The following is a 14,063-nucleotide window of genomic DNA, read 5'->3' on the forward strand; positions in this document are numbered from 1 at the left end:
GACTCACCGAGGGTCCCGGGGAAGTGTGATTGCGAGTGGGTCCTTCAATTGGAACAAGATAAGTTGAGAGGCCATGGGAGGAAGCACATTAAATACTAGGTGTACAATTGCATTTTGGCAAAAAAAAAAACTTCCATACCTGCTGTGTTTTAATATTATTGTCAATGTACATTTGTAGGATTTGGAATGCCTGCCATGAAATAACAAAAAAAAAGGATGGGCAGGCAGAAAACCAAGGCAGGTACAAGACAACAAGCCATGAGACAAGTGAGTACAATTTTTTTATTTCCAGAAACAGAGTTGTTAAACAGTGTTAGAAACAGGACTAGTTTGCACACACAGTAATTTCCATTTTCCAAGCTTTTCCAGACCTGGAAATGAATCAAATTCCATGCTTTCATGGGAACCATGTTAATATTTTTGTCACATTTAAATTACTTCTGGGACCACTGTAGGGTTTTCTTTGATTAACAGAGGATCCATCCACGTGTGTACATGTGCCATTAAATTTAATGAGAACAGACGTTTTTGAGATTTGTGACCTGCAGGAATTTATGTAAACATCACATGATTTCGGTTTGGTTTTTATGAGGAAAACTCAGATGGCCACATAACTATTAAAGTTATCACAGAGGCTGTATATCTGCATATAGGCACTGGTATCACAGTGTATATTTCCTCTATTGCTGACATGTATCATTAAACGGCCAAATACGAGTGTCCCATAACATTTCAAAGGTTTGGTGAATTTTGCGTGGCCTTTAAAAAGAAAAAAAAAGTGATAGTAATCATGGACCAGGATGACAAAAAATGCAATGAAGTGATCAAAATAACAGTTTTAAAATACCTTTGTGTGGATATTGGCATTATAATGAATTGGTCTCCAGTTCTTTAAATGAGGGGTCAGACCATGTTAACCAGTTTGAAGGTGGGCTCTTGCGTGACTGGAATAACGTTGATGAAGGTTTTGTAAAGCAAAGTTCCTTGAGGAAGCTTGGTGATGATCTGGCTCGTCTCCAGACTGCGAGGGTGGGGGATATAGACTTCCTTGGTGAGCCTGATGCAACCATCCTCAAGCGCATAAAGAGTTTTATTGGTTCCCATGCCAACCTTCAAAACAGAATGACATATGTGGTAACTTTATTTAATGTCTAATTACCAGTCAAACATCAAACTCCCAAGGACAGAAAAGAACACAAGTAAACTTACATGCGCTCCTGGGTGGTACCTCAGCAGCCTCTGTGTTGCCAGGATGTTGCCCGCATGGACAAAGTTACCTTAAAAGTGAAGACAGTATCGAATGAACATTTTACAAATTTACAATGACACCTGATAATTCCTTGGAACACAATAATGGCCTTCTCAAACTACACAACTTTTGTGTCATTCACGACGGTCACGTTGTCAGACTACCAGAGAAATATTGTTCTGTCTTGGATCAGACGAAACGTCACACTACAAGTCCGACACTGACAAGACCCCCTCAACCGTCGTATGCTTCCGCCAAGATTCAGTTCATCAGGGAGGTGGGACAAGCAGCTGTCAAAGTCATGTCAACAGAGTCATTATGTGCATGTGCATTTGTTCTCTGTTCAGAAAAGGCAAAAGAATGGTGGGCAGAACTTAAGGTAAGGATTTTTTTAATGACACCGCGTTTGCTAATCCGCTTAGTTTAGCAGTTAGCACATGTAGCACGAGTTGAAATGCTTTTTAAACACTTTCCAGTAGGATTGTGTATGCCACATCCAGTCTCTCATCTTAAGTATGAGGTCACTGTCTTCCTATGGGTCAATGCCGAAGAACCAATCAAAGAATGACGTAGGGCAGGACAGGAGAGTCGAAGAATGAAGTCATTCTACTGAATCCTCTAGGACCAGTGTAAATGTGCAAAAATCAGACAAAATTAGACATTCAAAAATTCATTCCAGTTCATTTAGACTGACTGCAACTGGCATTTTCGTAACGTAATTTTTTTTTCTGAACATATTGAGGTGCTACATTGGCCTGCCAATTTTTGTAGGCCTCGGTCAAACGTAGTGGAATTGGTTTTGATTTTTTGGACTGTACATGGCGCTACAGATCCTTTTTTGTTTTCACCGTTGAAGACTTATTTAAAGCATTACATTTTTCACCAGGCTGGATGACTGCATAGTTTGGCGAGCTTTCGTACACATGTTTTGGCCCCCCAAAATAATATTCATTTTTGTAAAAAGAAAAATACATAACTAGGGGTGCCAAAGGGCCCTCACAGCCGTGGCCACATTGGAATACTGTACTGGCGCATAGGACCTGGAATTTTTAGAAAATGTGTCTGTACATGAGATTAAAAGTTAGTGAGATCAAATATGCAGGGATGAGAGTGGCTCATGACGAAAAAATCTGAAAATCACCCGGGGGTCTGAGTGGGGTCCAGGGGCAACGCCCCGGTTGGGGGCCCAGGGGGCAAAGCCCTAGGAAGCAAATGGGTTTTAGATATTTTAAAGCCTTAAAACCATTAATTTTATCAACAAAATTTTACATTTTTTGTTGAAATACCATTCTCTAGTTACATATAAAATTGACACTTAAGACTAAAGTACACGTTTATTTGGAGTACGTACGTTAGATTATGGATTTTAAAGATTTTAAAGCTTTAAAACCATTAATTTTGTCAACAAAATTTTACAATTTTTGTTGAAATACCATTCCCTATTTGCTTACAAAATTGGCAGTTTATAGTAAACATGCTAAAGATGAAGTGAATTCAATGTACAGACTACTTGAAACTTTCACAGAAAAAAATCCCAAGATTGTTCACTATTCTTTCAGGTGAAAATTTGACATAGGCCTTTGTGCAATTTTGCTGATGCATTCCTGGTGAGGACCAACATGTAACTTCAAATTTGCTGCTCAAAATCAAAACTAAAAAAATGAAACACATTCCCGGCCATATTTAAGATTTGTTCATTACTTGTATTCATAAAATGTGTAAATGTGATAAAAGGCTGTTGATTCTTACCTCATACAGTGATAGTGAAGTCTCAAACTGTTTACTATTATGGGTTATGAATGCATTTTCTGTATGGAATGACATTGACACACAGTGTACACAGAGCTTTACCAGCGACATCGAGCTTTTTCACGAAATCCGACACAAGCACAGACAATGGTTCCTCTTTACCGGTTCCTGCTGGGGACACCATCAGCTTTTTATCCAACCAGTCCCATCGAAACTTGTTTTTCAGATCCGCATCTATCTGACGCACGTTAGCTTCATCACGAGTCTCGATAACATTCGGCATTTTGTTTAATACAGACTATATACACGAGTAATTTCAGTACACTACATACCTTGTGCAAAGTTAGTTAGTTAGTTAGTTAGTTAGTTAGTTCCGCCCGCTCCTATTTGGAACATTGGGCGACGAGCCTCCTCCATTTGTTCCGGTCACTGGCGACCTTTCTTGCTCCATGCCAGCTGACACCCATCTCACTGAGGTCTTCTTTGGCAGTCTGTCTCCACGTCTTCTTTGGCCTACCTCTCTTCCTCTTTCCACCCTCTGGCATCCAGTCCATGGCCACACTTGCCGGTCTCTCTCTTGGCAGCCGGAGTACGTGGCCGATCATTTTCCTTCTCCTTTCAGAGACAATGTCTGACAGTTCAGCCACTCCTGCCCTCTTCATCACCTCCTCGTTGGTGATGTGGTCTCTCCATGAGATCCTCAGGATGGATCTCAGGCAACGCCGATGAAAGACATCTAACTTGTTGGTTATGTTGGCTGTCTTCATCCATGTCTCACAGGCGTAAATCGCTGTTGGGACAACCACTGACATATAGAGGCGTAGCTTGGTGGTCGTAGTGATGGCTTTCGATGACCAGATGTTGCGGAGGCGTTGGAACACTCCCGCAGCTTTACCAAGTCTACTGTTGACGTCTTTCTCCACACCACCTGTATTTGAGATGTTACTCCCTTGTGCAAAACCATTCAGAATTCGCGGAAAAGGGCTTTCGGAAGGCGAACACGGATTGGTTGTGATTCTGCATTTACAGATATAGCGACCAATCACAACAAGTAAGACATTGGTTTGAGCCCATATACAAAGTAACGACAAACTAACGCTTCGCGAGAAAAAAACAGTATTCAAAATGGATGCTTGCAAACTTTATTTGTAAATGTTACGAGTCCCGAGTCTGCCGAAGTAAGTCCGGCAGCCCAGAAATAATGCCAGATCCCTCCGCCCCCCCAAAAAAAATTCTCAACGGATTTGGAACAATATAAAAAAGGTCAATTTTGACTGGAAAAAAACGCCATAAAGCGGAAAAATCTCATCCTTGAATATCAGCTCCATAAAAGGATGAGAATGAAGTAAAATGTGAAAGGAAATTAAATATTATGAGTTTTCTCAACTCAACTGTATTTATAGAGCACTTTCAAACAGCCATTGCTGCATACAAAGTGCTGTACATGGAGCAACTAACATATGCAACAGTAAAGGAATAAATCAGTAACAAAGATGGTCGTAGGCACCAAACAGTAAAACTAAGATCAAATGTGAGGCATGCTGAGTTAAATGCCAAAGAATGCAAGTGAGTTTTGAGTCGGGTTTTAAAGATGGGCAGCGAGAGGGCTTGCCGAATGTTCAGTGGGAGGTCATTCCAAAGAGAGGGACCAGCAACAGAAAAGGCTCGATCCCCTCTGAGCCTCCGTTTAGTTCTTGGTACTTCTAATAATGTCTGGTCCGCAGACCTGAGGCGCCAGGCAGGTGTGTAAGGGCGGATGAGCTCAGAGAGGTAAGGTGGCGCGAGATTATTTAGAGATTTGAAAATAAATAAGAGGATCTTGAAAATAACTCTAAAATGTATGGGGAGCCATTGAAGGGATGACAGAGTCAAGAGGCGAGCAGCAACATTCTGGACCAGCTGGAGACGGTTAATGGAGGATTGGCTGACTCCAAAGTAAAGTGCGTTGCAGTGATTTTTGAGTCTTTTTTAATTTTTTTGTAGGTCATGGGCTTTTACATACTGTCGTGATCCTGTCCTGTTTGTTTTGTTTCCTCAGTCTCCAGCTGAAGAGTGGGCGTTCCCTCACAAGAGGCACCTGACACGAGTTTGGCCTTGCAACCGACTGCCTTTAGAAAGCTATGCCATGCCGACTTGCTCACGACTCTGTATCCAAGTACTCAAAATCTCTAAACGCTTCATGTTCAGGCCTCGTAGTTTCTCACCATGTATTATTTTTGTTCCATGTAAGTACGATTTTGGTTGATAACTAGTCTCCGTTTGTATCATATGCACTTTGGGTTTTGTTGTCCTTTCATGACAAGCAAATTTTGTTCATATTTGTCCTTGCCTTTGCAAGCGTTTTTGGTTTATCTCGTGATTTCCTGTTTTACTCTTACCAGCATCCTATGTAGGACTTACACACACACACACATTTTATATCTATATATATATATATATATATATATATATATATATATACAGCCTACTTTTCTTCATTCACTTGCACAGTTTGAAATGGAGTAAAGGAGTTTCATCCCCCTGCGCTCAACTAAGGCGTATTGGGCCAAGTAAACCCGTGGAAAACTGAGTCATGTATAGTTCAGTGTTTTTCAAACTTTTTTTGGGCCAAGGCACACGTCTTTCATTGAAGAAATCTGGCGGCACACCACTAGCTGAAAATGTGAAAAAAAACCCCGCTTATTTTCACAATTAACGTGTTATATTGTTACTATAACCGTTTTTAAACAATGAAGAATGACGCTATAATAGCTTGAATTGGGATCAAATGAACACAAAGAAAAAAGTATTTTATAATCTTTCATAATTATTGTTTCACTGTCGTCCTGCATTCGTGCGGCACAAATTCACGTGTCTCTAGTGGTCGAAACACAAGGCAATTGGTTAGCTGCTGCTGCTCCCTAGCGGTATGGGAGTGTACTACACGATTACTTTCTGGGCGATAGACCGCACAAGCATACAAATTGGATATTTTCCCGCGGCACACCACAGGGTTTGAAAAACACTGATGTAGTTTGCATGAAATCAAAATATTCCATGCACAAGTTTTCTAAAGAAATTTTAAAATATTTTAAGATTACCATCTTGCTTCTTAAGGCCGTATCGTTTGCCGGGGCTCTTCCCTCCGTGATTCTTGCTGCTACCACCAGCCTTCTTGGATGCAAACCTCAGATAGGACAGGAGAACGAATTGACCAGGATCCAAAAGCCCTGAAACCAATATAATTAAAGACGAAGTGAATAAGCAAGCAGCTCATATTTATTGAAGCCAAACGTACATTGCTTATGGGGACTAGACTACTTATGGGTACTGAACAGGTCCAGTCCCCTCCAAAATGATTGGAACGGCAAGGTCAATTCTTTTGTTTTTATTGTTCATGAAGATATTTTGATTTCAAATCTAAATACAACACAAAACAATACATCTTTATTTATATAGCACTCTCACAACAGTGCAGCTGTCACAAAGCGCTTTACATAACAACAATACAACAGAACACATAACACAAAAGTTGAACATTCGACAAAAGTTGAGAATTCCAGTTTTTTTATTCCAGGATATTTATATCTAGATGTTTTAAGTAATTTAGGACAGAGTACCTTATGTATGAAGTCACCTACTTGTCAAGTGGACATTATTAAATGAACTTCAAGATTTGTATTCTTTTTTTCTCCATAATATGGCTTTTCCATCACTTTGGTTGAGGTTAATCTTGGTCTCAGGAATGGTGGAAAGCCCAACACAACAAAGGAGTTCATCAAGAGTAAAAAGTGTCAGGTCTGAGACCAAGCAAGTCAATCACTGGACCTTAACTCAATCGAGCATGCAATTTTACCTCCTGAAGAGGCCACTGAAGGGAAAACCCCCCAGAAACAAACAAGAAGTAAACGTGGTTGCAGTCAAGGTCTGGAAAAAAACATTTCAAATGAAGAATGTCAATGGGTTGATGCATTTACTGCAAGTCAGGATGGTGTCACCAAATATTAAATGTTCATTTTTTTGTAAATTCATTTTCAGTCCTTTGTTGGGCGGCTTCAAATAAAACTGATCGGTCCTCAGCTAACACATCTAGATGTATAGCATCAAATAAAAGTTGTAATTGTGAACTTTAAATGTGAATTTTGTCTGATATTCATGTTTTCATCTGAAAACCGAATGACTTAAATATAATGGTCACTCAACGAGCCACACTGGATCGCGCATTACAGTGGCAATGGAACCGCTGTTTTCCGTGTTTCACTGCGTTCTTGTTATTCACCTTACCACAACACTATTGATAACGGAGAACACGTGTCTTAGTTTTAATTATGACGCTGAAATTTCTTGAGTTACAATACTCAGACAACATCTTAGTATTTGTTACAGGAAAATCATTCTCACTGGAATCGTCCTGTTATACTGTCCGAGCTCCTGTAAATCATTGAATCTCTAATATTTCCACACATACCTTTCTAAACGTTAGATACATAATCGATATGAATCATTTTAGACACATAATTAAAATCAATCATTACAATAATACATTCAAAATCTTACAAAATCATCTTAACAGTTAACGCCGCAAGATGAGTGAAAAAAAATAAACAAGACTTCCGATAGCAGCTTGGTGAAACAGTGTACTGTCGCTGCAATGCCATATTGAACGTTTCAGTTATTTCCTACCTGCTTTGTACTTGGTGAAGCAGTGTAGCTGCGATGCCATATTGAAAGCTTCAGTTATATTGGGTGCCTCTTGGAATTCTCGCTTTCGCCTCGAAAATTTCTTTTCCGACAATATCGGAGCGAGATGACCCGGACGTAGTTAAAGTGGATCGTTCAAACGCTACAAACGTTTGAGAAAAATATTTCGATGCAACCTTTAAGTATTCTTGAGCAATGTACTGTACTCCCATAAACCTTTACGAAACGATATTACCCACAATTCCTTGCGGCAGCAGCATTTAAAGCAACAGTACACCGGCCTAATTGGCAGACAAAACGAGGACGCTCGAGTTTCACCCTCAAGACATTTAAAAAAAAACACCCATTTAAAAAAATAGTGAAAAAACGTTTTCTTTTGGTACAAGTGGACAGTAAATTAAGCCAAGAAATATCAGTTCAAAGCGAGATTAATGTTGTGGTTCCACATAGCAAGAATTAAAAATTACAAACACATTTTCATAATTTGTTAGACAATGGGCAATTCCCATCAATGAAAAGTATCTGTGATGCTTCATAAAACAACAGTGAGTACTGTATTGCATCTTTTAAATCGTCATATTAAGATCATATTTTCCAGGTAACGTGAGACAGCCAGAGCCTTATGCCTTTTTTTTCTGTCTGTTTTTGGACAAAATATATAACTAGAGCTTTATTTCAGCAGTACTCGCCTACAGTTAGGAAAATTTGAGTTTTTTTTAATATAAACAATATATATTAAATATACAAAAATATTGGAGGTGTTAAGATATGATTCCTCTCTGTTAGTTGAATTTGAAAGAAACAATGTAGAATGCTGTTGAAGGTATTTCCTGCCTACTGTGATTACAATCACCTTTGGTACCCCCTCACCCCCACCACTTTTAGGACCCCTCCAGAAGACATGTCAACATCAAAAGAGGAACTATTATCTCTCGTTTCTGTGTTGCAGCTATCGAGGAACTGCGCCTTACTATGAGTACAGTACTATTGATCCCAGTCTCTTTCCTGAACATCTGGTTGCACACTTAAAACAACGTATGTAGTGCTGAATTTTATCTTCTTCCTGCTTTGTTGATTAACGCCCCCCCCCCCCCCCCAAATGTCTTCTGTTGTCCCCCGCACCTGATCGCTGTTAAGTCCCCTTGGGAAGACCTCTTATCTCAGGATGTATGCACAGCGGGGGTTCTGGAACTTGCCATCACACCAAATGGTGGGTGGTGGTGGTTTGGTCTCACCTCACCACTCCCAACTTCTTCCAGCCACACCGGGTCAGATGACATGTTACTTTCTTTGTTTCCGGGATTTGCATGAGAGGCGTACCTCCCCGCCTCTCATTATCATATTGTCTCTATATAATCTCATAATTGTGTTTCTTCTACGCTTCCTGATTCAAATCTGGACCTCTCAGGAGCCCGAATCGATTCGTAAACTGCAGAAAAATAAATTAAACCCTTCGAAGGAACTGTTCATTGCCTCCAGCCTTTATTTGGATTACCAACATTCTCCTCGTCCAAAATTCAACGAACACGCGGGGAAGAGGAGGCCGCTCTGACCCCAACAGAGGTGAGCACAAGTCGATACAATTAAAGTGTCGTTTCCAAGGCATGATCAAAAAGTGACAGAAAATCCTACACACAGATAGCCTCCCCCCCACACACACATACAAACACACGCGGTCTCATAAACATCAGAGGTCATCAAACATTTGTAATTTCATCAAGTTTTTGCATCATGGATACAGCATTCTTAGATGTCATACTCAAGGCTGTGAATACGCGTTTTACCTTACGCCATTTACATGTGTGGATAAAATATGTTATATTTTACCAGCAATAAGCATATTATTCATCACATTTTCTTCCGAAGTCCGAAGGCCAAAACCCAAATACAATGTCCCATTCTATAGCCCATTTTGCAGTTTCAGTGTCCTTCTCACGAAACAATACAGATATTTTGTTCAAGATTAAACCTTTTCCAAACCAGTTTACTGGATGGGTAAATTTCACTTTCATTTTAAACTGTAGTTCTTTTGTTTTAGGACTAATGGTGAGTTTCAAATACAGTGATCCCTCGCTCTAACACGGTTCACTTTCCACGGCTTCGCTGTTTCACTGATTTTTTTTAGTGCAGTTTTTTAATGCTTTCAACCCTTTAAATCAGAACACGGCAGCGGCGCCGCGTGTGGACAGTACAGTATTTCCAAAAACCATGATAGTTATTTGTTGAAAACATTTTTTTTTGGTAATTGGGCCTGAAAATAGGTTTTGGTCTTTGATTTCATTGTATGCTGTATATAGTTACCGTATTTTCACGACTATAAGGCGCCATTAAAAGTCTTACATTTTCTCCAAAATGGACAGGACGCCTTATAATGCGGAGCATCGGGTGTATGCGCCGAGTTCCAAAGCCTGACTGAGAGCACCTCTGGCCGACACCCTGTTTATATAGAGAAAGGCGGAGTGAGTGTATGCGTGTTAAGGAATTATTCCTCGAGAAGTAGTAGGAGAACACTGTTGAGGAATGTCACCTTGCTATTGATACTAGTCTCTGTCCTAAACAACTGCTAAAGAACTTAAAACAAAGAATGTAGGGTGAAGTCTGGGTCATATTTCCCCTTGGTTAATTAACAGCCCCCCGAGGGTTTTCTTGCCTCCACCACCTTGCAAAAGTCCCTGTCGAGTGCCCTCGAAGAGGAACCCTAATCTCAAGATTTGTGGCCAGCAGATATGGCCTGTACTTTGTCATCATGTCAAGATCGAACTTTGCTTGACTTTCTTTGTTTCTGATTTTTACATAAGGGGAAGGACTGCCCGCCCCTAATTAACATAATTAACATACTATGCCTACATATGACGCATACGTGTGGCTGTGGTTGTTCGGGGCTTCCTGATGAAATCTGAGACTCACAGGAGCCCGAATCGATTCGTGTTGCGTTGTGATAAACTGAAGAAAAGACGACGTGGGGTTGGGTCTTCTTCCACCTTATAGAGAGATAAAAGAACCTGTGTCCAAGGAGGGCCAAAAGCAATTTGACCGCTCCCATTCCTCAACACTAGGTTACTGCCAATGTTGACAAAATACTCATTAAATTCAGTTGCTATTTCTGCATTTTTTTCCAAAATAGTATTTTTGCCTTTGATAAAATACTCCGGATAATCCACTTTTTTAGGACTATTTCTGATTACTTGATTAAGTATTTTCCATATTTCTTGTGTGTTCCTTTTATTCAGCTCGGGCTGAAAATGCATTTAAAGAAATAAAAACTCAAATTAAGTGTCAGGCCTAAACCAGAGGACCTATGCACACATTTCAACATGTATTTGGTTCAGGAAGACCTCCTGAAGCTTAAATTACCATTAATTTGATCACACAACTCATTCCGATGAAGATACATTCAAACTCAGAAAACTTGCTCAGCTCGGCCTGAAAATGCAATTAAAGCAAATAAAACTTAAATTGAGTGTCACGCCTAAACCAAAGGACTTATGCACACATTTCAACATGTATTTAGTTTCGGATGACCTCCTGAAGCCTAAATGACTATTAATTTGATCACCCAACTCATTCCTATGAAAATACTTTCAAACTCAGAAAACGTGCTTAGCCTGGCCTGAAAATGCATTTTAAGCAATAAAAACTCAAATTGAGTGTCACGCCTAAACCAAAGGACTTATGCACACACTTCAACATGTATTTAGTTCAGGATGTCCTCCTGAAGCCTAAATCACCATTCATTTGATCACACAACTCATTCCTATGAAGATACATTCAAACTAAGAAAACGTGCTCAGCTCGGCCTGAGAATGCATTTAAATCAATTAAGCAAAGTGTTCGGCTTCGTGAGGGATGAAGAGAGGAACCACGCGCAGACACAAAAAGCACAGAAGGGTTTTATTGCCAGTAAGCGAGACAGGCCGAGGTGGTCACAACTGAAAGGTAGTCAAAATGATCAATTCGAGGAGTGCAGGAAACCTGGAGCGGTACGGCGTCGTCGACACGGCAGGAAGGATCTCTGACTAAGTGACAATGGGTGGCTCTTCAGGCTGGCTTTTATGCTGCAAGCGGCAGATGAGATAAAGACTCGCAGGTGTGTCGGGGAGGCAGGTGCACTTGTAACCCGGATTATGGCATGAGGCAATGGGGAGTGGACTTAACCAAAATCTATATTGACTAAAAGAGTAGCGTCGTTAAAATTTGCTTAATTAAACAGAACTGAATATTGCCGTGGCCCGAACGAATCAGGGCACAGAATACTATGGGGTGTCAGCGAATGAGAGGTGCCGTTTTTCACCTTCATGACGTCACGAACGTGCGGCGCAACCTATCTCGCTTTTTTTTCTGACGGGACCTGAACGCGAACGGACGTATTCTTCGACTGTTGTAAATAAGTGTTTCGGAAGAAAGAGAGAGTCATTCTACGCAGTGAGTGTGCTCAGAGGCTTGAACGTGTTATGCGCATTTCGTTTAAAATCACTTGTTGCTAAAATGTAGTCACCTTCCTTAGACCTCGAGCACTGTGCCTGGCTAACGTAGCCGTTAGCTTTCCGTACCGCTGGGATATCGCCGACCGTATAACGTCGTCGGAGTCTCGTTCGACATTCTTCTGGTGAGTGTACATGAATGTCAAAAATAACGTCTCACCGTACTTGGAATTAAGTACTTAATATTAATTACTGTAGTTATTTTATTGCCGGCGCTCGTGTGCTCTCGGCCCTATTAGGCCGGGTCTTTTGTGGAGTTCTAATTGAGGACAGCGCTGGGATTAGCGTGCCTTCAGTGGAGTGGATTCCATTACGGTGCCCTGACTTCTACCAAGTGCTGGAAAAGGGGGTACAGTGGTGGTGGCGAGCCAACCAAAGAACATACAGTATATTACATTTGATGAACTTTATTTTATTTTATTTGTGTTGGTGATGTTTAGAAGAATTTATTTTGTACGACAGGAGTTGACAAGAACATTTTGTGCTTAGTTATTTCATTCAGATTGAAAGAAAAAAAAAAAAGAAACTCACACCGGTGTTGAGAAAGGTGATCACCAATTATTTTGCTTGAAGGAAAGGTCAACTAAGAGGTTGAGACTAAATTGGATTTATTTACCTTTTTGTCACTGTGTTTGTCGTGATAATAATTTTGTTGTCACGTGTTTATGTTTGATATAAAAGGTAATTGTTTTACAACTGTTGTCTTGTTTCTTTGCCCATGCCACCCCCTCAATGGTGACATCATTGGCTCCAGTGAATCGAACCTAGTGTCCCCTTACTGGTCCAAGTAGAAACCCGTTGTCTGCCCCAGAGTGTTTCATCATCTCTAGCAATTATAAACAGACGTAGCCCGTGTTACAAATTGATTAGAGAAGCGCCCATCCCACACTGAAAAAGGTAACAATAACTTTTTGGGAGCGGCAAATTCCCCCACAGGAGAACAGAGAAATAGTGGTTTGATTTCATGGAGTTCGTGGCGCAATGCATGAGGCGTCTGACTACAAATCAGGTCATGCTCGGCCAAAGAGAGGGCGTCCACCAGGTTGAAAAAGAGATGAAGAGCAAACACTGTCAATACATAATAAAGTTTCTCTGTCCCAATATCCAAAAAAAAAGCCCAGTCCAAAGTAGCAAGATTAAGAAAATCTTTTTAAAAAAACGCTCACATGAGGCGGATTGTGAGCCTTGCCTATGCAGTGATATTAATAATAATAATCATGAAAAAGTGTGATGGTGGCGTGGCATTCATTTATCTTTTGAATTGGTGCGTTGAGATTTTTGTTTTTATCTTTTCCTTGTATTTGAGTTTAGTTTCAAGCGCAGCTCATGTTCACACAATGCACATTTTATCTTATTATTTTTAGAGGGTCACAGGAAATCATATGGAAGGCTGCAATGGCCAACTCTCACCAGCAGAGGGCATCGTAAAGTGCTGGCCGTGCATGGACAAATAGGGCTCTCGCATTTCAGAAAGCACAAGAGTGACACAACGTGGCATCAGCTCTGAGCAGCAAATATTGTCAATTCATTGTAAAATTTTTCCGTCCCAAAAACCCTCCAAAAAAAGTCAAAAGAGCCAAGATTTTTTTAAAACGCTCACATCAGACGGATTTTGAGGCGTGTCGATGCAAAAAAAAAAAAAAAGACAATTAAAAAGTGTGATGCGGACACGACGTTTTTTTTAATTCTAAATTGATATATTTCGATTTTTTTTGCTTTCGCATGTATTTGGTTTTAGATTCGATTGCAGCTCGTGTTCACAGAGCGGACATTTATGTTGTTGCTTATTTTTAGAGTGTCATAAACAAAATCACATACTTGACTTCTTCGTTTACAGTTGACTGAATAGGGATGATTGTTTTATTTGGGAGCAGAGAGATGTTGACTTAAATTCGCGGAGTTTA

At 40.3% G+C, this 14,063-nt stretch overlaps 1 protein-coding gene and 1 long non-coding RNA gene across 3 annotated transcripts; one reads left to right on the top strand and one right to left on the bottom strand.

Moving 5' to 3' along the window:
• Positions 1-268: 268 nt before the first annotated feature.
• Positions 269-7,918, bottom strand: LOC147185163 (large ribosomal subunit protein bL27m-like). Of its 2 annotated transcripts, none has more exons than XM_086104637.1 (4): positions 7,661-7,918; positions 6,079-6,207; positions 1,210-1,277; positions 269-1,110 (listed from the first exon to the last, which is right to left on the bottom strand). In XM_086104637.1, exons 1-4 carry the CDS (start codon positions 7,698-7,700, stop codon positions 904-906), a joined length of 444 nt encoding a protein of 147 aa, XP_085960763.1. In that variant the 5' UTR covers positions 7,701-7,918; the 3' UTR covers positions 269-903. The 2 variants fall into 2 exon arrangements, 1 of the variants encoding a protein (XP_085960763.1); XR_015099792.1 differs by having other exon boundaries at positions 1,021-1,110; positions 1,210-3,926.
• Positions 7,919-12,008: 4,090 nt separating this feature from the next.
• On the top strand, positions 12,009-12,545 carry LOC147185164 (uncharacterized). Its single transcript, XR_015099791.1, has 3 exons — positions 12,009-12,100; positions 12,183-12,284; positions 12,399-12,545. It is a non-coding gene; the product is annotated as an uncharacterized LOC147185164 (long non-coding RNA).
• Positions 12,546-14,063: the final 1,518 nt, after the last annotated feature.

Source organism: Hippocampus guttulatus, unplaced genomic scaffold, assembly GCF_054856545.1.
Source record: "Hippocampus guttulatus isolate MCC_2025c unplaced genomic scaffold, RoL_Hgut_1.0 HiC_scaffold_32, whole genome shotgun sequence".
Lineage (NCBI taxonomy): Eukaryota > Metazoa > Chordata > Actinopteri > Syngnathiformes > Syngnathidae > Hippocampus > Hippocampus guttulatus.